This window comes from Apodemus sylvaticus, chromosome 8 (genome assembly GCF_947179515.1).
Source record: "Apodemus sylvaticus chromosome 8, mApoSyl1.1, whole genome shotgun sequence".
Classification (NCBI taxonomy): domain Eukaryota; kingdom Metazoa; phylum Chordata; class Mammalia; order Rodentia; family Muridae; genus Apodemus; species Apodemus sylvaticus.
The window spans coordinates 7,747,073-7,765,597 of NC_067479.1; the positions used below are offsets into that span (position 1 = coordinate 7,747,073).

Here is an 18,525-nt window from a genome sequence, read left to right on the forward strand (position 1 = left end):
TTCTACTCTCAGAAGACTCCCTAAGGGGCTCAAAACACACAGGCCATTTAGAAGCATAAAACCAGTGGAAAACTTAGACAAAGATGCAAATTTGACAGGGCCAGTGGTCACTGAACACAGCATTCTACCAACATGAGAGAGTGCACAAGGGCAAATGTCTCATCCTTACATGTTTACAGAACTGTGTGGCTTGATTCTGAACGTACGAGGTGTGCATCAGACAGTGGTGCATCAGAAGCAAGGGGACAAAGCTGCGGGTGCCCCTGGCTCCCCCTGGCTCAATCTGCTGTACAACTTCACCTTATGGAGAACAACCAGAAAGCTAGTCTGACAATGCAGGCTGAGAACAGCTCTACCTGCTTACAAGGAGCTTTAAAATGATGTTCATTCCTAAAGAAAACTATCTATCCAGATACTTCTCTCCTAAAGCACACAATTTCTATACATTGCAACATACATCTTCTCAGTTTCTGTCTCTCAAGTATTAGGCTATTGGGGCAAAAAGCAAAACTTGATTGTTTGGAAAGTTGTGGAAGAATTCAAATGTTTCATATATTCCCATTATGTAATAACTATTTAGGATTTTACACAATAGATTGTCTAAGTATTACTCAGAATATTAATTAAAAGCAGGAAAATATACATAAATCCAAAATAAAAAGAGAAGCCTAATTCTAATAAATAAAAGACTAATAAACACATTGATTAACGTTAGCTCTATATTCACGAAGGATTGGATCCTGTATACCACATGCACCTGAACTTGTTGCTACCCTTAAAAAGCATAGGAATCAGTGTTCTTAGATTTAAATTAATTGTTTGTTTCTTTCATATTAAGGAATGTAGCTAGCAAAGATATTTATGCTATAAATGTGAAAGTGGTCGGAAATGTCAACGGGATGTTTGGATCTCAGATTTCAGTAATAATGCAAAGGCCTCACCAACTTGGAAATCTCTAAAACCAAACTCTAAGGCGTTCTTAGCAATGCTGATTCTTATGCAAGAAATTAAAACCCATGAGGTTACATTCCACAGTTGATTCTAGGAAGATAGTTCTTCTGTGGTCACTGCCACTTAGAGTCACCAGGAAATGCCTCAAGGGAATGACTTTTCAAATAAAAGAGGGAAAGGAGAGAGGAAGGGAAGTAGCAGGGAAGGAGATAACAGAGGGGGGAGAGGAAAAGAAGCAGGGAGTGGGGGTAACGGCGTGGGTTACAGCTCAGCGGTACAGGCACGTGTCCAGCTCACACTACGCCCAACGGTTCTCTAATGTCCCATCATTTGTGAAGGTTTACCAGCAGGATCACCTTTCATATAACAGAATGATAGTGAAGGAAAGGTAGAAATTATTACTGTAATATATATATTACAGTGTTATATATTATTACAGTATTATAAATATAAACAACATTATCTTCAAGACTAAACTCTGGAAGAAGACATCTAGAAGAAGATCATATTTATATTCTGATTAAAAGTCTCTTGAAATTGACACACTGCCATAAAAATGTCTTCGCTTCTGTCTTACGGCAGTCTCTCATAGAATGGCAACAGAGGACAGCGCATTGCTAAAGAATTCATCACCAACTATGTCAGATATACTCCAGTCAAAAATCCATGCCCTTGTCTAATGGGTTGGCAACAGATCCCTACGTACAGTAACTCATTTCAAACTCCCTTTTCTTTTTAAAGAGGGAGGGAGATTTATTAGTTAAGACAAATGAGATATAAGATTAGCTGATATAATACCAGAAGTGCCTGGTTTGGTCTGGCTGAATAACTTTCCTTCTCTGTGAAAAGAAATACCAAACCTTTCATGAGGCTAGATGCCATCTACTATTTTTCTTTTGTGAAATAAACATTCTGGCCTCTGAATTCTAGAATGAGCTGCAACCTTATGGGAGACAGCTTTGAAAATGCATAGAATTAATTTCCAAACACAAGACGTAAGCAGCAGCAGCAGCAGCAGCAGATCTCTCTTAGCTGCTCTCTGCAGTGAAGGACACGATGTCTCCATGTGTAATGATGAATTGTGAATGCCACTGGAGTTGTAATCTGTCAATCAAGGGCAAGTACACCCCTGCTGGATTCAAGTGAAAACATTGATAGCACACTTAAATAAGGCGTTGCTTTCACATCTATGACAGATGATGTTATAGATAAGGCAAGGGTGAAGAAGACCAAGATGGTGCTAGAACACTGGCAGAGAAGAAGAAGCATCTCCCACATGGGAAAAGTCATCATGAGTGCATCCATGGACCCATTGATTTATCACACGGAGAAGAGATTTGAAAAATAACGGTATTGCAGTAATAGGATAAAGCAGCCATAAAATAAACCCACTTACCTATGATAGAAAAAAAATTATTTCCTAACTGGATCTGTGGCGCTCTGACTGAAGAGAGTGAAGTGAATGACCTGTTGACCTTGAGCAAGTGAACATGTGCATTGGAGTGAGGAAGCCTTGTACAAGCTGCATGTCTGGTTCAGCGTGATTCAAAGCATAATGCACACATCTCTTTACCACATCATCCCTAAACACACCCTTCAGTTATTGACGGTTTTGTTAAAATTAAGATGGTATTAGAATATTTTTCGAGTTCCTGATTAGAAATTCAAGTGGAAATTATACCCGTATTTGTCCTCGCTCTTTGTGTTTCTAACCCAAAAATACTTCTTCAAATATAAAAACAAAACTGCTTACTTACGATCTGGAAATCAAAGGAGGATTGAAAACCGTTATGAAGTACACCACACTGCCTGCTATACAGTGTGTTCAGAGTGCCACACTACTGCACGGGAAACACTCACAGAAAGAGACCCTGTCGCTGCCATTCCGAGGAGTCTGTCTCTTAAAAAGGATACGGCAGTGCAAATATGTGCAAGTGACGAGACATTTCAAACAAAACTTCCCACTTGAAAAACTGAAGATAAGTTACAGTAAAAGAGAACTTAAATCAGGATCTCCCAAAGAATGAAATAGTGACCTTCAGTTTGCTGAGCAATCAAATAGGCGGGAGACAAACACAAAACAGCTTTGTTCACTCGGATTGTCATTATATGACATCACTTTATAGTGTATTTTATAATACTATACTTTCTAGAACATTCGTGCCTTTCCTAGACACAGACAATATGCTATTTGTCTAAGAAGGAACAGAAACCTCTCTCTTAAAAAGGCTTTTTCTAGGAGAGCAAAACATCTCATAAAAACATGACGGGGAAGAGGACCCAGCTTTGCCTACCATCAAACTTCTTGTGTCTTGACACAAACGTGGTCCGCACAAAATGGCTTGTCTCTTCTACAAGATTTTCAAACTCCAGTTTACTCTGTTGGCTTAACTTGTCTTCCATTTCTGTGGTGCAGCACGTGTATTCCTGAGGGCAGATGCGTAAATGTTCCCCTGCAAGGAGAAGAAAGTAGACATCACTACAAAATGTCAAGGACTTTAGGTAGATTTGGGAGATTTGATTCAAATCCTGGGGACACCTGTCCCCGCCGCCCCCCCCCCACCCCCCAGCCATCTGCCTGGACACAATCTAGAAGTTAGTATCTGTGTGCTTACCAACCCCAAGGCCCATGAGACGTGAGTTAAACCTAATATTTGCTCTCTGTCCTCACCACATAACTAAGGGCAGGTGTGTGGAAGCTCTCAAAACACCTGTTTGTTTTTTCGTTTTCTTTCTTACTGCTTTTATTCAAAATGTACCAAATGACACCAGGTGACAAGAGTTATCAGAGAGGCTTAAGTGTGCTTGTCTTTGTAAATGTCAAGGGGGTGAATGATGCTGAGCCCCATCACCACAATCTGTTAGGCAGCAGGGGCAAGAGACGGTGGTGTAGACACGTGTGTGTGCTTGCCTGGCTGGCTGTGGGAATACAGAGTGAGAGGGAGAATGCTTTTACTGGGGGTCTCCTGTGTCACACATTCTTCAGTTGACATTTTTGTCAGATAGACTCTGTCATGGAAGGGAAAAGACACTGATGGGTGTAACTGATTCTTGGATTATGTTGAAGCCTACCATTAAAGGTAGAGAGACCTTAGCTAATGTGAAAGCTTAACGCTGGACCACTTCTTTGACTTCACTTTGGCATGGCTTTGACACTATGGCTTATCAGAAATGGTTTTATCACAAAATCTAGATGGAAGAAGGAAAATGGATTCAACACATCCTGCTGTAAAACCAAAGATCACACCCAGATGTGAAAGTCAGACTAGGCCACTGAAACCAAATGAATCTAGTACTTAATGTTATGACGATTAAATTTACATGTGATGGTAACAGGATAAATAGAAGTTGCTTGCAGCCCAGTGTGAAATGTGGAGTGTCCCACACTCCCACAAACCTTTTGTAATTATGAAATACGACTGGGGTGGTATCTTTTCCCAAGGTTACATATTTTTAAATATCTAATTATTTATTTACTTCCTCTCCTCCAACTTCCACCCTTACAAACCCTTTCCTCTCATTGCCTCCTCTCTTTCCCCACAGAGAAGGGGAAACCCCTAGTCTGGGACAAAGAGCTTTTCAGACGTTTACATATAAAAGGTAGAATTTATGTGACTTCCAAGATTGTAACCACAATGAAACCACACATGATTTTATAACCAAAAAAGGGGTGAGGAGGCGAGGAGAACTATTCACTCTTGAGAGAAAAAAGCACCCAATTCAGGTTCATAGCTCCTTAGGAGGAGCAAGAATTTGTTACAAACAGATACATTGGTTCACATCACTGTTACATTTTCTATATGTTTTAAATATTTCCTAATACACTTCTGAAGTTGTTCCTGAAAAAGTAGCAGTTCTGGGATGTGCTGGAGGGAGAGGCTGGATTAGGTCATAAGAAAAAGGAGCCTCCGTTGATCTTCAGAAGTCATTCTGGTGCTGCCACTGTCCTGTTGCCCCAAAACTACCTCACAGAACTCCAGTCTCCATCAAGATTACTCAAGACCACAACAAAATAGGCCAGGCGATGAAACTCCAGTTACCTCATCTGCACTTAGACAACAAGGTCACTGTGCTTTCAGGAAAGCCCTGTCACCCCCCTACTTGTTCCCCTGGAGCATCATATTGTCTCCTTATGTTTGTCAGTCACTGCTTTTGTGGGTCTTCCTACCAAGGAGCCAATCTAACGGACATGAGCAGACCTTTGAGACATATCCCTGTCCCCATGAACCATCTAATTCTTCAATGAAGAAGCAAGGAAGGCTCTTACATGGAGGGAGCTACAGGTCTAAGCACACACGGGTGCAGATGTGCATGGGAGCATGCACGTTCACACACTTGCAAATGCAGAAAAATGTGAGAAGCTCATGGAGATGTGTGCTTTGCTCTGAGATCATGTTTGAGTAGGTGAGTGCTCTCCTTTCATGGCCTCTATGCTAAACCAATTCCAACCTCTGCTTCTGCATATCTGGTGAGAACAGCTGGGAAAATATCAAAGAACAATATTGTGTGTTATAATGAAGCCTTATGAAATTCAAATTCAAGTGTCAGTCGATTAAATGCCAACCACACGCCACACTTGATGGTAATCTTTGCATCATTTTATTGACTTTATCAACATTAGGATGCTCCGGAATGTAGTTAAGATAGAGACTGCACAGGATGGAATAACAGAATTATTCACCTCCCTTTGATCATACTCAGAGCTAGTCCACCATAGGAAGAAACTAGATCTAACTCATGCTATGGAAACTTTTCTCTGCTGGAGTAATTTGAACACTAAGGAGTATTTATTATAATAGTGCTAATTTCAAAGTTACAAGTGATAAAGAAAGAAAACAAATGGTTTTTAAGGGTTCTCAATCACTTCTTTTTTTTTTTAATCAAATTGCCTTTATACCACATCTGATAGATAATTAGAAATATAATTTATCTAAATCAGAGAGTAGACACATCAGGGTGTGCTCTTGATAACAAAAATCAGCATACAAGGCCACAGATAAAGAAAATACAAAGCTAAAACTTTATATTTAAGCATCTAAATCCCAGATTAACAAATTGTATATGAAAATGACTGCATAGGTTGATGCTACAAGATGAAACACAAACACAGGAAGAGAGATGGCAGAAGTTGACACGTCGTTGGGGAGTTAATGCCAGAAAATTCAGGAAATTCAAGGTTTTTTTTCTAGGTCCTTGAATTTCTCTTAAATAAATAAGATAATATTTGGATTTGAGAAGGAATATCCAAAAAACTCTGCAAGATGAACTCAAGGACATGCAGTTAGATCTTAAATTGTCCTTAAAAGATCAGGCTGTTCCTCCTACGTGTGTCCCTTTCAATTATGTCAACTTTTATAATATCTCTTCCCCAAAGCCAGCCCAGATGCTCATTTCCACGCCAAGATGCTGTGGTGACAGCAGAAATTTGATCCTGGCAAATCCCACAGCCTCCAAACATGGCCCTGGGTCTGAAAACTGCCAAAATTAGACTTGGTGACTGGCAGGGTGGTTAAGGGCAGCAGACAGCAGGGCCTCATTAGTCAAGTGAGCTTGCCCCTGCAGGTCTGCTACCACAAACTCACTGAACTCACAGGTGACAACCAGGGACCCTCAGAGTGTGAATCCCTAACAAGCAGCAGAAATGATATGCCAGGAAGGGCTGATGTCTTAGGCTCCAGGCCACCACATTTTCAGATTCGCTAGACATTGAGAACCCTGAGAAAGATTACTATCCATGTTCTTCCTAGGTGGCAGGCAAGAGATCAGAAGGTACATTATTTAAAGATGGTGAGATGTTACAAAGTACTGTGATTCCTAAACCTCCAAGTGAGGTAGGACAGAAGGGTAGTATTTGCTTTGGATTTGGCCATGTTTAGACTCTGTCATCTAAGGGAAAAGATGAAGGGATGCAGGATATGGCAGACAAGTTTAAGGCTTAGCTACAGTTTCTCATATAGGAGTTAACATACCTGTACTGATAATAGTGTTCTAAAATGATATATACAACAACCAGATGTGCTCAAGCAAAATGAGTTGGCATTTTAAAAAATGAATGGTTCTATTTTGCTTCCATAAATTTAAATTTACCAAACATTCACACGAGTGCATTCTAAAATTTTTCTACTATAAATGTTCCTTCCATACATTTAAGGTCATCAATTGTTTAAGGACACTAATCAACATAATAACAAATAATCAATCTAGTTTGAGAAAACCAAACACATATTCTGCTTTTGAGGGACTTATTTACATCACTTCTACAGCTGTCATCCTTTGGAGTCTGACTCCTGGTAAGGCCTTTAAATGTTGGCTAATGCGTTTCTAACACTTTCACTAAGACGTTTTCAAAAAATACCCTTCTTAAAATGGGATCAAGAAGTTAGTTTTTAATTTGATCCACAAATTACATATGGAGAATTTCCAACATCCTACCCTGGGCAATAAAGACAAAATGCTATACACCCATTGTCTCCTTGGTGTGGTGATTTTCCCTTAGACTCTTAGGGTATCATGCCAACAATGACGAAAGAAGAAATTCTGCTCAGAGTGAAAAACAAAAAAAGACATACAGAATGAGCAGTAATTAGAGTCAGCAGGAGAGAGGACAGACATCCTTCCTGTTATGACATCTTCTATAGCCTCTATGGAATTTTTACATTGCAAGTAAACTGGCCAATGCAACCTCCCCTACTCTGTTGCACTATGGTTCAATGACAATTTAAATTTAAAAGAGGACTTTGATGTCTGTAGGAAAGAAAGGGCGCTTACAGAGGCAGATTGCATTTTCAGATTCAAATATCTTACATCCTTTCGATGGCTTTAAATGTTTGCACACCAGTGTTTCCCTCACAATTTAGTTCAGGAATAGCAAGAGGAAATTGTAACAGAGCACGGATGAGCACAGAGGTCTTCAGTTTCATTGCAGACTCGGAAGCCTCTCTGTTCACATGTTTTACTGCTAACTAATGACCAGTAAGAATTAAATAAAAATATTTCACAGTGTACTGTGGCTTTCCTGGCTGCAGTGCTCACTGAAGTGGTCACACTGTACTTGTACTAGAAAATAAATAAGATGTTTCATGTTTCTCTGACCTAGGATGGCATGGACAGATTAGTGAGATACCAGAAGAGGCATGTCTCTGTCCTGGGTTATGGCACTTGGGAATTCAAATGAGGCGCTAGGAGGTGACATGAAGGCATTTTGAGGATCCAATTAACATCTTTAAACAGATGGTTTTAAGAAGAGCATCATGATTAATAAGTAATAGTCTTAACTAATCCTGAGAACTGAGGTGTCACTGAAAAAAAAATTTCCTCCAAATTACATCCTTAGCTCTTGCCTAAGTCTTCAGGATATTGTCCTGCAGACTGTCAACCTGTCAACTTGGGTCATGTTTCACACAGTACAGTCCCTCAGAGTAAGCCCCAATGCAAGCATGAGCATATGTGTTGACATGTGTGAAGTGCTTTCATACATACGAAGAGGATTCTCTAACTAGGAGCATTAGGAATCTTGGCATAATGCACACAACCTCTCAGCTTCAACAGGGGTGTCCACCACAACGGCCAGCCCAGAATTATTAAAATTTAATCCACAACCTAGGAGTGGGCTAAATTCCTTTAACATGAAAGTTCTATTTTGTTCTTTCAGTGTCTGTCAAGAGTGACATCTGAGGGACTGAAAGTAAAGTCAGAATCGTGCTATCAAATATTACCCGTTAGCTCTACAGAATTTTATTGTGCTGGGTTTGATTTAAAAGGAAGACGATATCCTCCGGTGTAATTTGAAATTACACAAATTCCCATAGTATAAATCCTTCCAACGTGGCAGATTTCTAGCAACCAAAACGGTGTTCCCAGATGTCAACGTGGGAGGGATGTTCAGTAGCAGCCATTATAGAGCACACCCTCACTTGATCCATTAAGCTGGGGAGTGTGACTGGCAGTAGAACAGGCAGGGAGAAAAATGAGTCTGCGCTGCCTTAATTCTGGTTCAGCGTGATTTACTTAACTGTAAATGCATACAGTACGGTCATTTTTTGCTGTGACTATGTTTGTTTTGCATATTTTAAGCAGGTTTTACTAAATGGTACAGAATGGCTTTCCTCGTTATGTAGCAGAGCAGCACTGGCCAGTCTGCAGCCTCCCGTTATCCTGACTGCTTCCTTCGTGGAGTTTTAGTAATCCCTGTGCTTAGTGATAGATTCTCCAAATAACTGCTGGCATGAGCATCACTTCTTAAAAGACTGACTATACCATGACTGGCAGAGCAACAAGTGGAGCTAAAATTTATGGACTAATGTTTGGATCTGTCTCTCAGTTAAGTCATGAGTCCGATAGGGAAGCCCTTAGACGACAAGAATCTGAAATTTTGCAATCTACCGAAAGACATATCATTGAAATGCCCATTTGGAGCAATGGAAAATTGGCTTCTCACCACTGTCAACTGTGAGACATAGTAAAATTGTTCTGGACAGAAGAGGGTGGACTCGTGTAGCTGCTCTCAGAATGGCAGGCAACGGAAGCTCAGCTCCTTGTATTGCGAGAGTCACCAGGAGTCAGAGCAGAACACTTATTGTGCAAAAGGATCCTCGGTGACAAAAGTAATTTCTGGAGTGGCTGATGACCCAGGACAGAAAGCATAGTTGTAAAACTTTTCTTGACATGAAAGGAACAAACAACCTAAAATGTATTATTCCAGACACTGCTGTTTCTCCTCACTGCTATCATACCTTCTTATTCCTTCCTAGCAATAGCTGCTTTGGTATAGATTTTGTCAGAATCTACACAAGAAAAATAAGCTGGGATGTAGTTTCGTTGCAGGGTGCCTACCTTGTGCACATCAAGCCTAGGTCTAGTCAGTACTACACAATGACAAAACCTCACACTGGCAGGAAACAACAAAATGCTGATTAGAGTGCATGGGATTTTCATTGCATTCAGTCGTTAGTCATATGACACACCATACATGAATGAACTGATAATTATTATGTTTGACGTTAAGAGATACAAAGAAATCTGATCCTGAAGTATTCCAGTATAATGCACACAATCACACGCAAGACTTCGGTCTTCCTGTAGCATAAATACAAGGTGTATGAGCGCAGATCTGGACACTCACCTGTCTCTCAGACGTTGATGCACTTAAAAAGAAAAAACCTACATGATCTGCATGATGATTTTTTTCTTCTTACTTGATCTCTACTTAGGAGTAACCTTATTGCCGGCGTATGCCTAAGCTGCATTTGAAGTAGGAATACCTAAGAAGACACTGCACCTGTCCTCTTTGCCCTGACTAATGGCTTTTAAAAGGCAGGAAGTGAAATATTTTAGCAGGAAGCCAACAGCAATCCAGTTCATTATTCAGATAAGCAGGCTTCTCAGAATGTTTTGCTACAGCCACATTACATGTTGTGTGTATCAGGTTGCATTATACAATATATTTCTTATGGTAATTTGGGGTAAAACATCTGAAAGTTTACATTAAAGGCAGGGGTTATATGCAGACAGAAAGAGAAGAGAGGAAAGGGTGCCCCGAAAAATGCAGGCTCACGAACCATCGATTGTGAGTGCTGACTCAGATGGGTTTAATGCACTTCATCTATGTCTCCATCATCGTCATCACATATATATATATATATATATATATAATGTATGTATGTATATGGAATTAGGCTAAGACATTCTTTTCTGCCTCCTAAAAAGAATTTATACAGGTTACTTTTTTCACATGCACTTCAAAACTCTTAGTTGTCTAAAGAGGGGTTAGTCACTAACAGCAAACAGGAATTTTAAATAGCGTTCATTAGTAAATGTCAGACGCCCTCAGATACCTGGCACCCTTAACTTATGGATTTCCCAGATCTTTATATGCTAATGTTCAAAGGTGGCATTAAATCCCTTTTCATGAACGGCATCTTCTCTGAACTTGAGCCTCTTCCCAGGATTCATCTCTATGGACCGACCTGGCAAGATCTAGTTAAGCCTCTCCAAAACTGCTTGCCAGACACAGGCGACCCATAACTCACCAGCTCTCATAACCTTCTGCAGCTCCACTGACCAACATGCTGACTTATTTCTTTTGCTTTCTGTGACCCATATTGCATCCATCAAACCAATTGCCTCCTACAAATTCACCCACAGATGATGATCAATTTCAAGTTTATTACTCCTGTAATCCTGCTCTTTCTTTGCTTACTCAAAGTTAGCCATTTCTACAATTGAATTTGGTGATCCTGTGGTGATAGACAATAAACCAATTTGCAAAGTGCTTGTTTTTGACCTTGATAACAGCAGATCAGCATTCCTACTAAATTATATGACAGCTCACTTGAAAATTTAGGATTTACTGTTCAAGGCTCAATAGCCGTAAACTAGTTCACAGACTGATTCAGTACAGGGGCCAAGTCTAGGTGAGAGTGATTAAGAACCTAATCAAACTGAACTGCATGTAAGCTTCTATGAAAAATCATTCCCTCCTCCATAAAATACTGCAGTTTCAGTGGGCATCTGTAAAACCGTGACTGCTCCACTGATGGTATCATACAGGCGTAAGCGATAAAAGACAGAGTTGGCTGGAAATGTCACAAGATCTATAGTGCACTCCACAAGTGTATATTTCACTAATTGTCTACCTCTCTGACAATGAAACTCCGTAATATCCAACATTTTACAACTCATAGAGTCATTAATTTATAATAATTGCTTTAATTCCCACTATTCATTGAAGATAGATGCCCACAGGAAAACAGCATCAGTCTCTATTTCAGAGATGAGTGACGGGAGACGGCCATAAAGCAGACAGCCCTCATCCCGGGGCATTTCTCTGGCGATTAATAAAGGGCAAGAGGTGGTGTTCGGAAACTTGTGTACTGGGACCTTGATCTTTAAAATGGCACCGCTTCGAATGCTGTAATAAATTCACGTGTCGTTTTCAACCAGGGGTTTTAAAATGTCCCCAATCAGGAGGCAGCATTAGAGCCAAGCATTGTCACTAATACACTTATGTGATTAAACTTGGCTATAGTTTTTTAAACAGAGAAGAATAAAGACACCCAGGAAAGACGAGACAACCAGCCTCTTGAAACTAACACATGCATTTCACACAGCTGAAGGGAAATGAATGTCTCAGCTAGAGAACATGCTAGAGGAAAGGATATAAATATCAATAACAATGTTCAAGAATCTCAAATAATCTTAATGGAGCTACATGGGTGACAGACTCTGGCTTTTGTTTCATCTTCTGACTATTTTTCTTTGAGCAGTTTTTTGTTGTTGATCTGCGGTTGCTTGTGTTTGTTTGTTGTTTGTTGTTTTTACACTGCTCCTCCAGAAGGGAGAATTGACAGCTATATTGATTCTATAACACTGCTGAAAACCGTATGCAGCCCTGCAGGGACCTACCCTTTAAACTCGACTTGACTGAATGAGTAAATATGATTTACATTACAAGAACTCTTAATTCATCAGATTGGTTCTTTCAAAGTTATGCATTACTGTAAAAGGTCGTGGGCCATGGTCTTGTTTGAATGTAATGGGTAGAGTGCAATGACATTATATTTGGGGAGGGGGGGGAGCAGAATACTGTTTCAGGAAAGTTAACTTCAATTTGCCGAGGTCAACCCATTCCTCATGGTCATGGCAAGGTTTGCTGTCTATGGTTAAAATTCCTATATCATATTCTGACTCAAGAGATGAGAAAATATATGAGAATACATTAGGGCAAACCATATGCAAAGAATAATTTAATGGAACAATTAAATTCAAGTTAAATTTCTTGTAAAATTTATTTTATATAGCCATATTTTGTTTTCTTTTTCTTTTTTCTTTTTCTTTTTAAATATTTATTTATTATATATAAGTACACACTGTAGCTGTCTTCAGACTCCAGAAGAGGGAATCAGATCTCATTACGGATGGTTGTGAGCCACCATGTGGTTGCTGGGAATTGAACTCAGGACCTTCAGAAGAACACAAGTGCTCTTAACCACTGAGCCTTCTCTCTATCCCCCTCTTTTAGAACTTCTATGATCTGGGTGTCTGAGCTTACATCTCCAGGATCCCTGCGTGTTTTCCAGAGGATAAGTATTTATCAAATTTACCCTAATTCCTTGAGACATCCTTTAAGTTTAAATAACTGTTTTCAAAAAATAGCCAAACAAAATGAAAACTTATACTGATTGCTTCTGTGAGGATTAAGATATGTCCACAACATATTCAAATCCATTATTCTGTAAATATACTATACTATACACTTACACATTTACAACTTATCCAAATGCATCAGTCTGCAAACTTACTATGCTATTCATTGTAATGTATCATCATTCAACATCATCTGTGGGAACACCTCTGTATCCATTCATCTCTTATCACTGTCCTTCAATTTTCTGCCAGACAAAACACTGAAAAACCAAGAATTTTATGCTTACTCTTATCTTAGACATTTCTGAGAAAAAAAATATTCTACCTGGTAAGGAAGCAAAAGCCTCCCTTTTGTATGTTCTTTTTATTGCATCTCTTTAATTCTCACTTAAACATCATTTTAAGACTTTCTCAGATCGTCCAGGACCTAACATCTAGATCCCAAAGCTACTGGACCATGATAACTACATCTGGCCCTCCATACACAGGGATACACTCAATGCATCCATGCTTCAAGAATAAACAGAATCTTCTGGAGACCTTAGTTCCTCAACTAGGCTCTTAATCCCTAGCTCAGTACCCAGGCCACGATGACTTTTTATATATTTTGGGTCAACAAATTAAAGAAATAAAATAAATCAATACAATAATGTAAGTAATGGACATTCATTATGTAAATTCAATTAAAATATTAGGTTCACTTTGAAACAGGTAAAAATACTATTGTTAAACCATAGCATAGCCAGGGGAAGGCAGCAAAACTAATGCAGACTCCAGGAATTCTGTTTTACAGAACTTAGTCTGTACGGTGATTTTTTAAACATGCTGCCACTCAAATTACCTTTTATGAAAAATGTATTTGAGCTCTCCATTTACATTCTTTATAAAATACCCATTGCTAATGCTACTACCCATATACATAATTATTAAATGAATGTAATGCCACAGGGGCATTCTAAATGTAAAAATGTCAAATTATGCCATTAAAATAATATCCATGTTAATAAATAGATATCTGCACCATGAATAAAAGTGAGGTGACGGAAAGAGAAGTTAGATGTTAATTCTAATGTAAAGTTACCACAATAAAGAAATAGCATAGCTGTAAGGACAAACTAAGACAGGCATGCTGTAGCAACACTTTAAACATCACAAATTGTACAGAACTTATCTGAGAAAATTACCTCCAAAAAATTCAGCATTGCTAAGAACAGGGTAAATTGCCGAGAATGCAAAAATATGACAAATATTTTTTTCTTTTAAATACTGTTATAGTTACATCCCTAGAGGATTCAAAGTATATTATTTCATAAGAATATTCTTTGTTGGTAGTCAAACAGACATAGATAGATAGTTCTGCAGTAGATAGAACATGAACAGAATTTTTCCTGTGAGAATAAGGTCAAAGATGCTTAAAAATTTTAAATAGGTTGTGTTTTCCTTTGTCTGGGAGGCTCTGTTCATGGCAGGGAGGAATAGGAAGAATAGTAACTACCTTATAGTTACAAAGGATAGAAGGCGCTCCAAGCACACTTCCACGGAAGTCAATCAGATGAACTAAACATAATCACAAGGCTGTGAGTTTAGATATGAATTACTGGTTCAAGTCATTGGCTGTTGATTCACAATATCTATACCTTCATCTATGTTCTTCTGTCATGACCAATATCGGCTGGTGATGCATTGTAAATGGACTTGTAATGTATACAATAATCCATTTTCTAGAATGTTCAGCACAGCCCTTCAGTTTGAAATCTCCTTAACTAATATCGAACTCATTATTTCTCAAGCTTCCTTCTGCAGAGAGCTTTGAGAGAGGCAAACAGAAAAGAAAATTGCAGCAGAATAGACTGAGGTCAGCGTCCATCCCAGACCACTAGAAGTTGCTTGGAGGACTTGCCAGAAATGATGGTCTCCAAGAGTCAGAGGAGGTGGAAGTCTTGAAGTGGTAGAAGAAGTTCTTGCCATTTTTATAGATACATGTCTAGAACCTGCTCCAGCCCTGCACTCAGGAACATTCTGTCTCCTAAATATATAACTGGGCTTTGAAAACACATGTTATAGGAAGACGCTTTTGCTAGCTCTTGCATGGGGAGTGGGTTATGTTTCAGACTCTTCTATCAGGGCATTGTGGAGAAGTGTGAATGGCAAAGACTGGGTTCTTCACCTTGCACTGAAAATGCCTGAGATTCCCAAGTTTGGGTAGATGTGCCCTGAGGAAAATGAGAATACGTTCACATTTCTATTTATGCCTCCACATTAATCTTGTTCCTCATGTCACCATACCATAGGGGAAATTTTTGTGCTACAAGAAATAGTGGATTCTAGCCAGTTTTGCAGCTTCCATAAAATTCAGTTCTAACCTAATTCTGCTAGGACACCTTACCTCCACTTTGAGGCAACAACCCAGTGTTATTTTACTACTACTGAAAGGGTCTAGGGCATTATTGGCAAATTAGATATGATTTGCTCTATTATTCTATCCCTCCTCTCCTTTGCCTCTAGGAGGGTGCTCCTCGGCCCACCCACCAACTCTCCCCTCACTGCTCTAGCATGCCCCTACACAGTGGCATCAAGCCTCCACAGGACCAAGGATCTACCCTTCCATTGATGCCAGATAAGACAGTCCTCAGCTACATATGTAGGGGGCTGTCATGAACTCATCTTAGGTTTCTTGTTTAGTCCCTGGGAGAGCACTTGGGAATCAGTTGCCTGGCTCTACTCTGACCACTGCTTAGGCCAACCGTAACAGAACACTCGCTGCACTGTGGAACATGTTGACATCTCTGATGGGGCAGCGCAGATTCCTCCCAGTAAAAAAGGTAAACATAACTGTGTATATCTTCCATACCACCTGTGACTTGAACACAGAAGCTTCCAAACATTTAGTGAAAGAACTGCCAAGTAGCAATGAGACATTTAAAACTGATAGGGTCTCACGCTGGATAACTCTGCTATAAAGTAGACTTTCCACACTGACTTAACCGGCAGGATGGATTGACTGAATGTATCTCCATTACTTAGACTGGGAGTCATCCCCACACATACAGTGACTGATATAAAAGTCACTTGAGGGGTAAGGAAAAGCCATAGCATTCCAACTATTAAAAATATATACCCACGAAAGTAGCAATGGACTCTATTTCATATTATTTCTTGTTATTTTTACATTTACATTTATATTGTTTTTATGCTCTGGTACTCTCTCTCTCTATATTATATATATATATATATATATATATATATATATATATATATATATATATACACATATACATAAACACATACATATATACTGTTGTGGCTATCCTTTATATCCAACCATACTACAATATTTTCACTGCCATTTATCACTCCAGTAAACTCATGTACATTTATTCTCATTCATAATTTACTCATTTTCTCCTTTATCCATTCTCTCATTTGACTGCTTAATTATTAATTCTTATGACTCTAAAAACAATACAAACTGCACTTTCCCTAATCATTGACCTAGGGCCAGGTTCTCTGAACTCTGTTAAAGCCACAAATGAAGGAGATGGGTATCTTAAAAGCCAAGCTTGTTGCCAAACCAAATCTGTTAATTTTACTTAGCTTAGCTGCTAATAATAGGAATAAGTTGGGCAGTGGTAGTGCAAGCCTTTAAACCCAGCACGTGGGAGGCAGAAGCAGGGGGATTTCTGAGTTTGAGGCCAGCCTGGTCTACAGAGTGAGTTCTAGGACAGCCAGGGGCTACACAGAGAAATCTTGTCTTGAAAAACCAAAACCAAAACCAAAACCAAAACCCAAACCAAAACCCAAACCAAACCCAAACCCAAACCCAAACCCAAAACCAAAACTAAAACCAAAACCAAAACCAAAAGAAAAAAAAAAAAAGGAATAAATCTCAAGTGAATATAACTCAACAGGAAGACATATACAATGAAAGGAATGGAGAATGTCGAAACACAAAATCTAGGGAACCCCTACATCCCAATAGATAGAAAAATATCACAAAGAACCATTTATCCAGACGATGGATCAATTATAAATATTTGAGCACCAAACTTGGTGATCCCAATATAAAAAATGTACAGTAAAGTAATGCGGGCCAAATAAGTGCCACAGTCACAAAACTGGAGCAGTTAATATGCCATCCTAACCTCAAATAGACCTCCAAACCAGTGAAGACGCTTCAGGGCTAAAGCCTCTAGAGTAACTAAACAAAGCAGCCAGTTATCAGTGAATACATAGAACACACATAGAAATGCGTACAATAAACATCAATTAATAAAATTACAATGAGAAGTTCAAATAGTTGTTAAGCATCCTTAGCACTTTAAATTCAATTTTCAGATTCCTTCTCACTCTAGTCAGAATGGCAAGACATCTCAACTTCTGTAGTCACTAAGAAATCATACAAAGAATATTTTAGTAAAATAAAAAAAAAACGAATTACCATATGATCCAACCATTGATATCCTGGATATGTGTTCAAAGGACTGTCATATACCAAAAAGGCGTCTCATCATCTATGTGTGCTGTCATATTATCCACAAGAGGTGAGGTGTAGAAACAGCAGTGGTTACCATGAAAAGATAATTCTAGAGATGTCATTTTAGTCACTTTCAAATATGTTAGTGAGAGAGGAATAAATTCTTCAGAGGTCATGACTGGACAGATTGCCACATCAAATCAGAAAACTGAGGCCCTGTGCAGTTTCAACTGGAGAAGATCAGCAAGTGTTTTGGTTCCATACAACATATTTACAACCGGACTTAAAATATACATGGAAAGTGATATAAAACATAATAGAAGGTGGTAACAGATACTTATATTTGGAAAGTTTCAAAGCAAGATCTAGTCTTCTGATGAGCATATACTGTGCTTGAACAAATGTCAATTTCAGAACGTTTATGATAAAAGCCTGTCAGGCAATGAAATGCATTCCCATCTCAGTATTTGGGATAGGCCTGTTATTAACAGATGGATGCAAACATGTCTCATGCATATTATTATTTTCAAACACATAGTTAGACAAGGTACCCAGTACTATTGTGGAACCAGATAGGGTCATATGTTAAATACAGCCTTGCCACCAATGTCTCCACATAACTATGCTTGATGTATTATCTTAGTATTTGTCACAATCTGTTAACGTTTTCCAAGAGTGATCACACAGTATTAAAAGCCAGGGAGACCCATGGGACTCCTTCTTTCAGAAGTAATGTGGGCATACTGTACAGTCCAAAGCAGATGTGACAACTGTAAAAGCAGCAGTTTGTCAGGCTCTGAGAGAGGCCAACGGTGTGCAGAAATGGCTGCCAACTACATCAAAGTAAACTGGGACGTGCCAATGGGTCTAAGACCAAAGTCCTGCTGGAGCCCAGTCCTCCTGCCTCCTTAAGACTGAAGATTAATATATTTAGCAGTGCTCTCCCAGCACTGAGC

The 18,525-nt window shown here is 39.1% G+C and overlaps 1 protein-coding gene across 1 annotated transcript in view; it reads right to left on the minus strand.

The window, feature by feature from the left end:
* Gpc6 (glypican 6) overlaps positions 1 to 18,525 on the minus strand; it is a 1,033,125-nt gene that overhangs the window by 770,522 nt on the left and 244,078 nt on the right. The window contains exon 2 of the mRNA XM_052190667.1: positions 3,246 to 3,404. Coding sequence (XP_052046627.1) covers positions 3,246 to 3,404 — 159 coding nt within the window. The remainder of the gene's footprint in view (positions 1 to 3,245; positions 3,405 to 18,525) is intronic.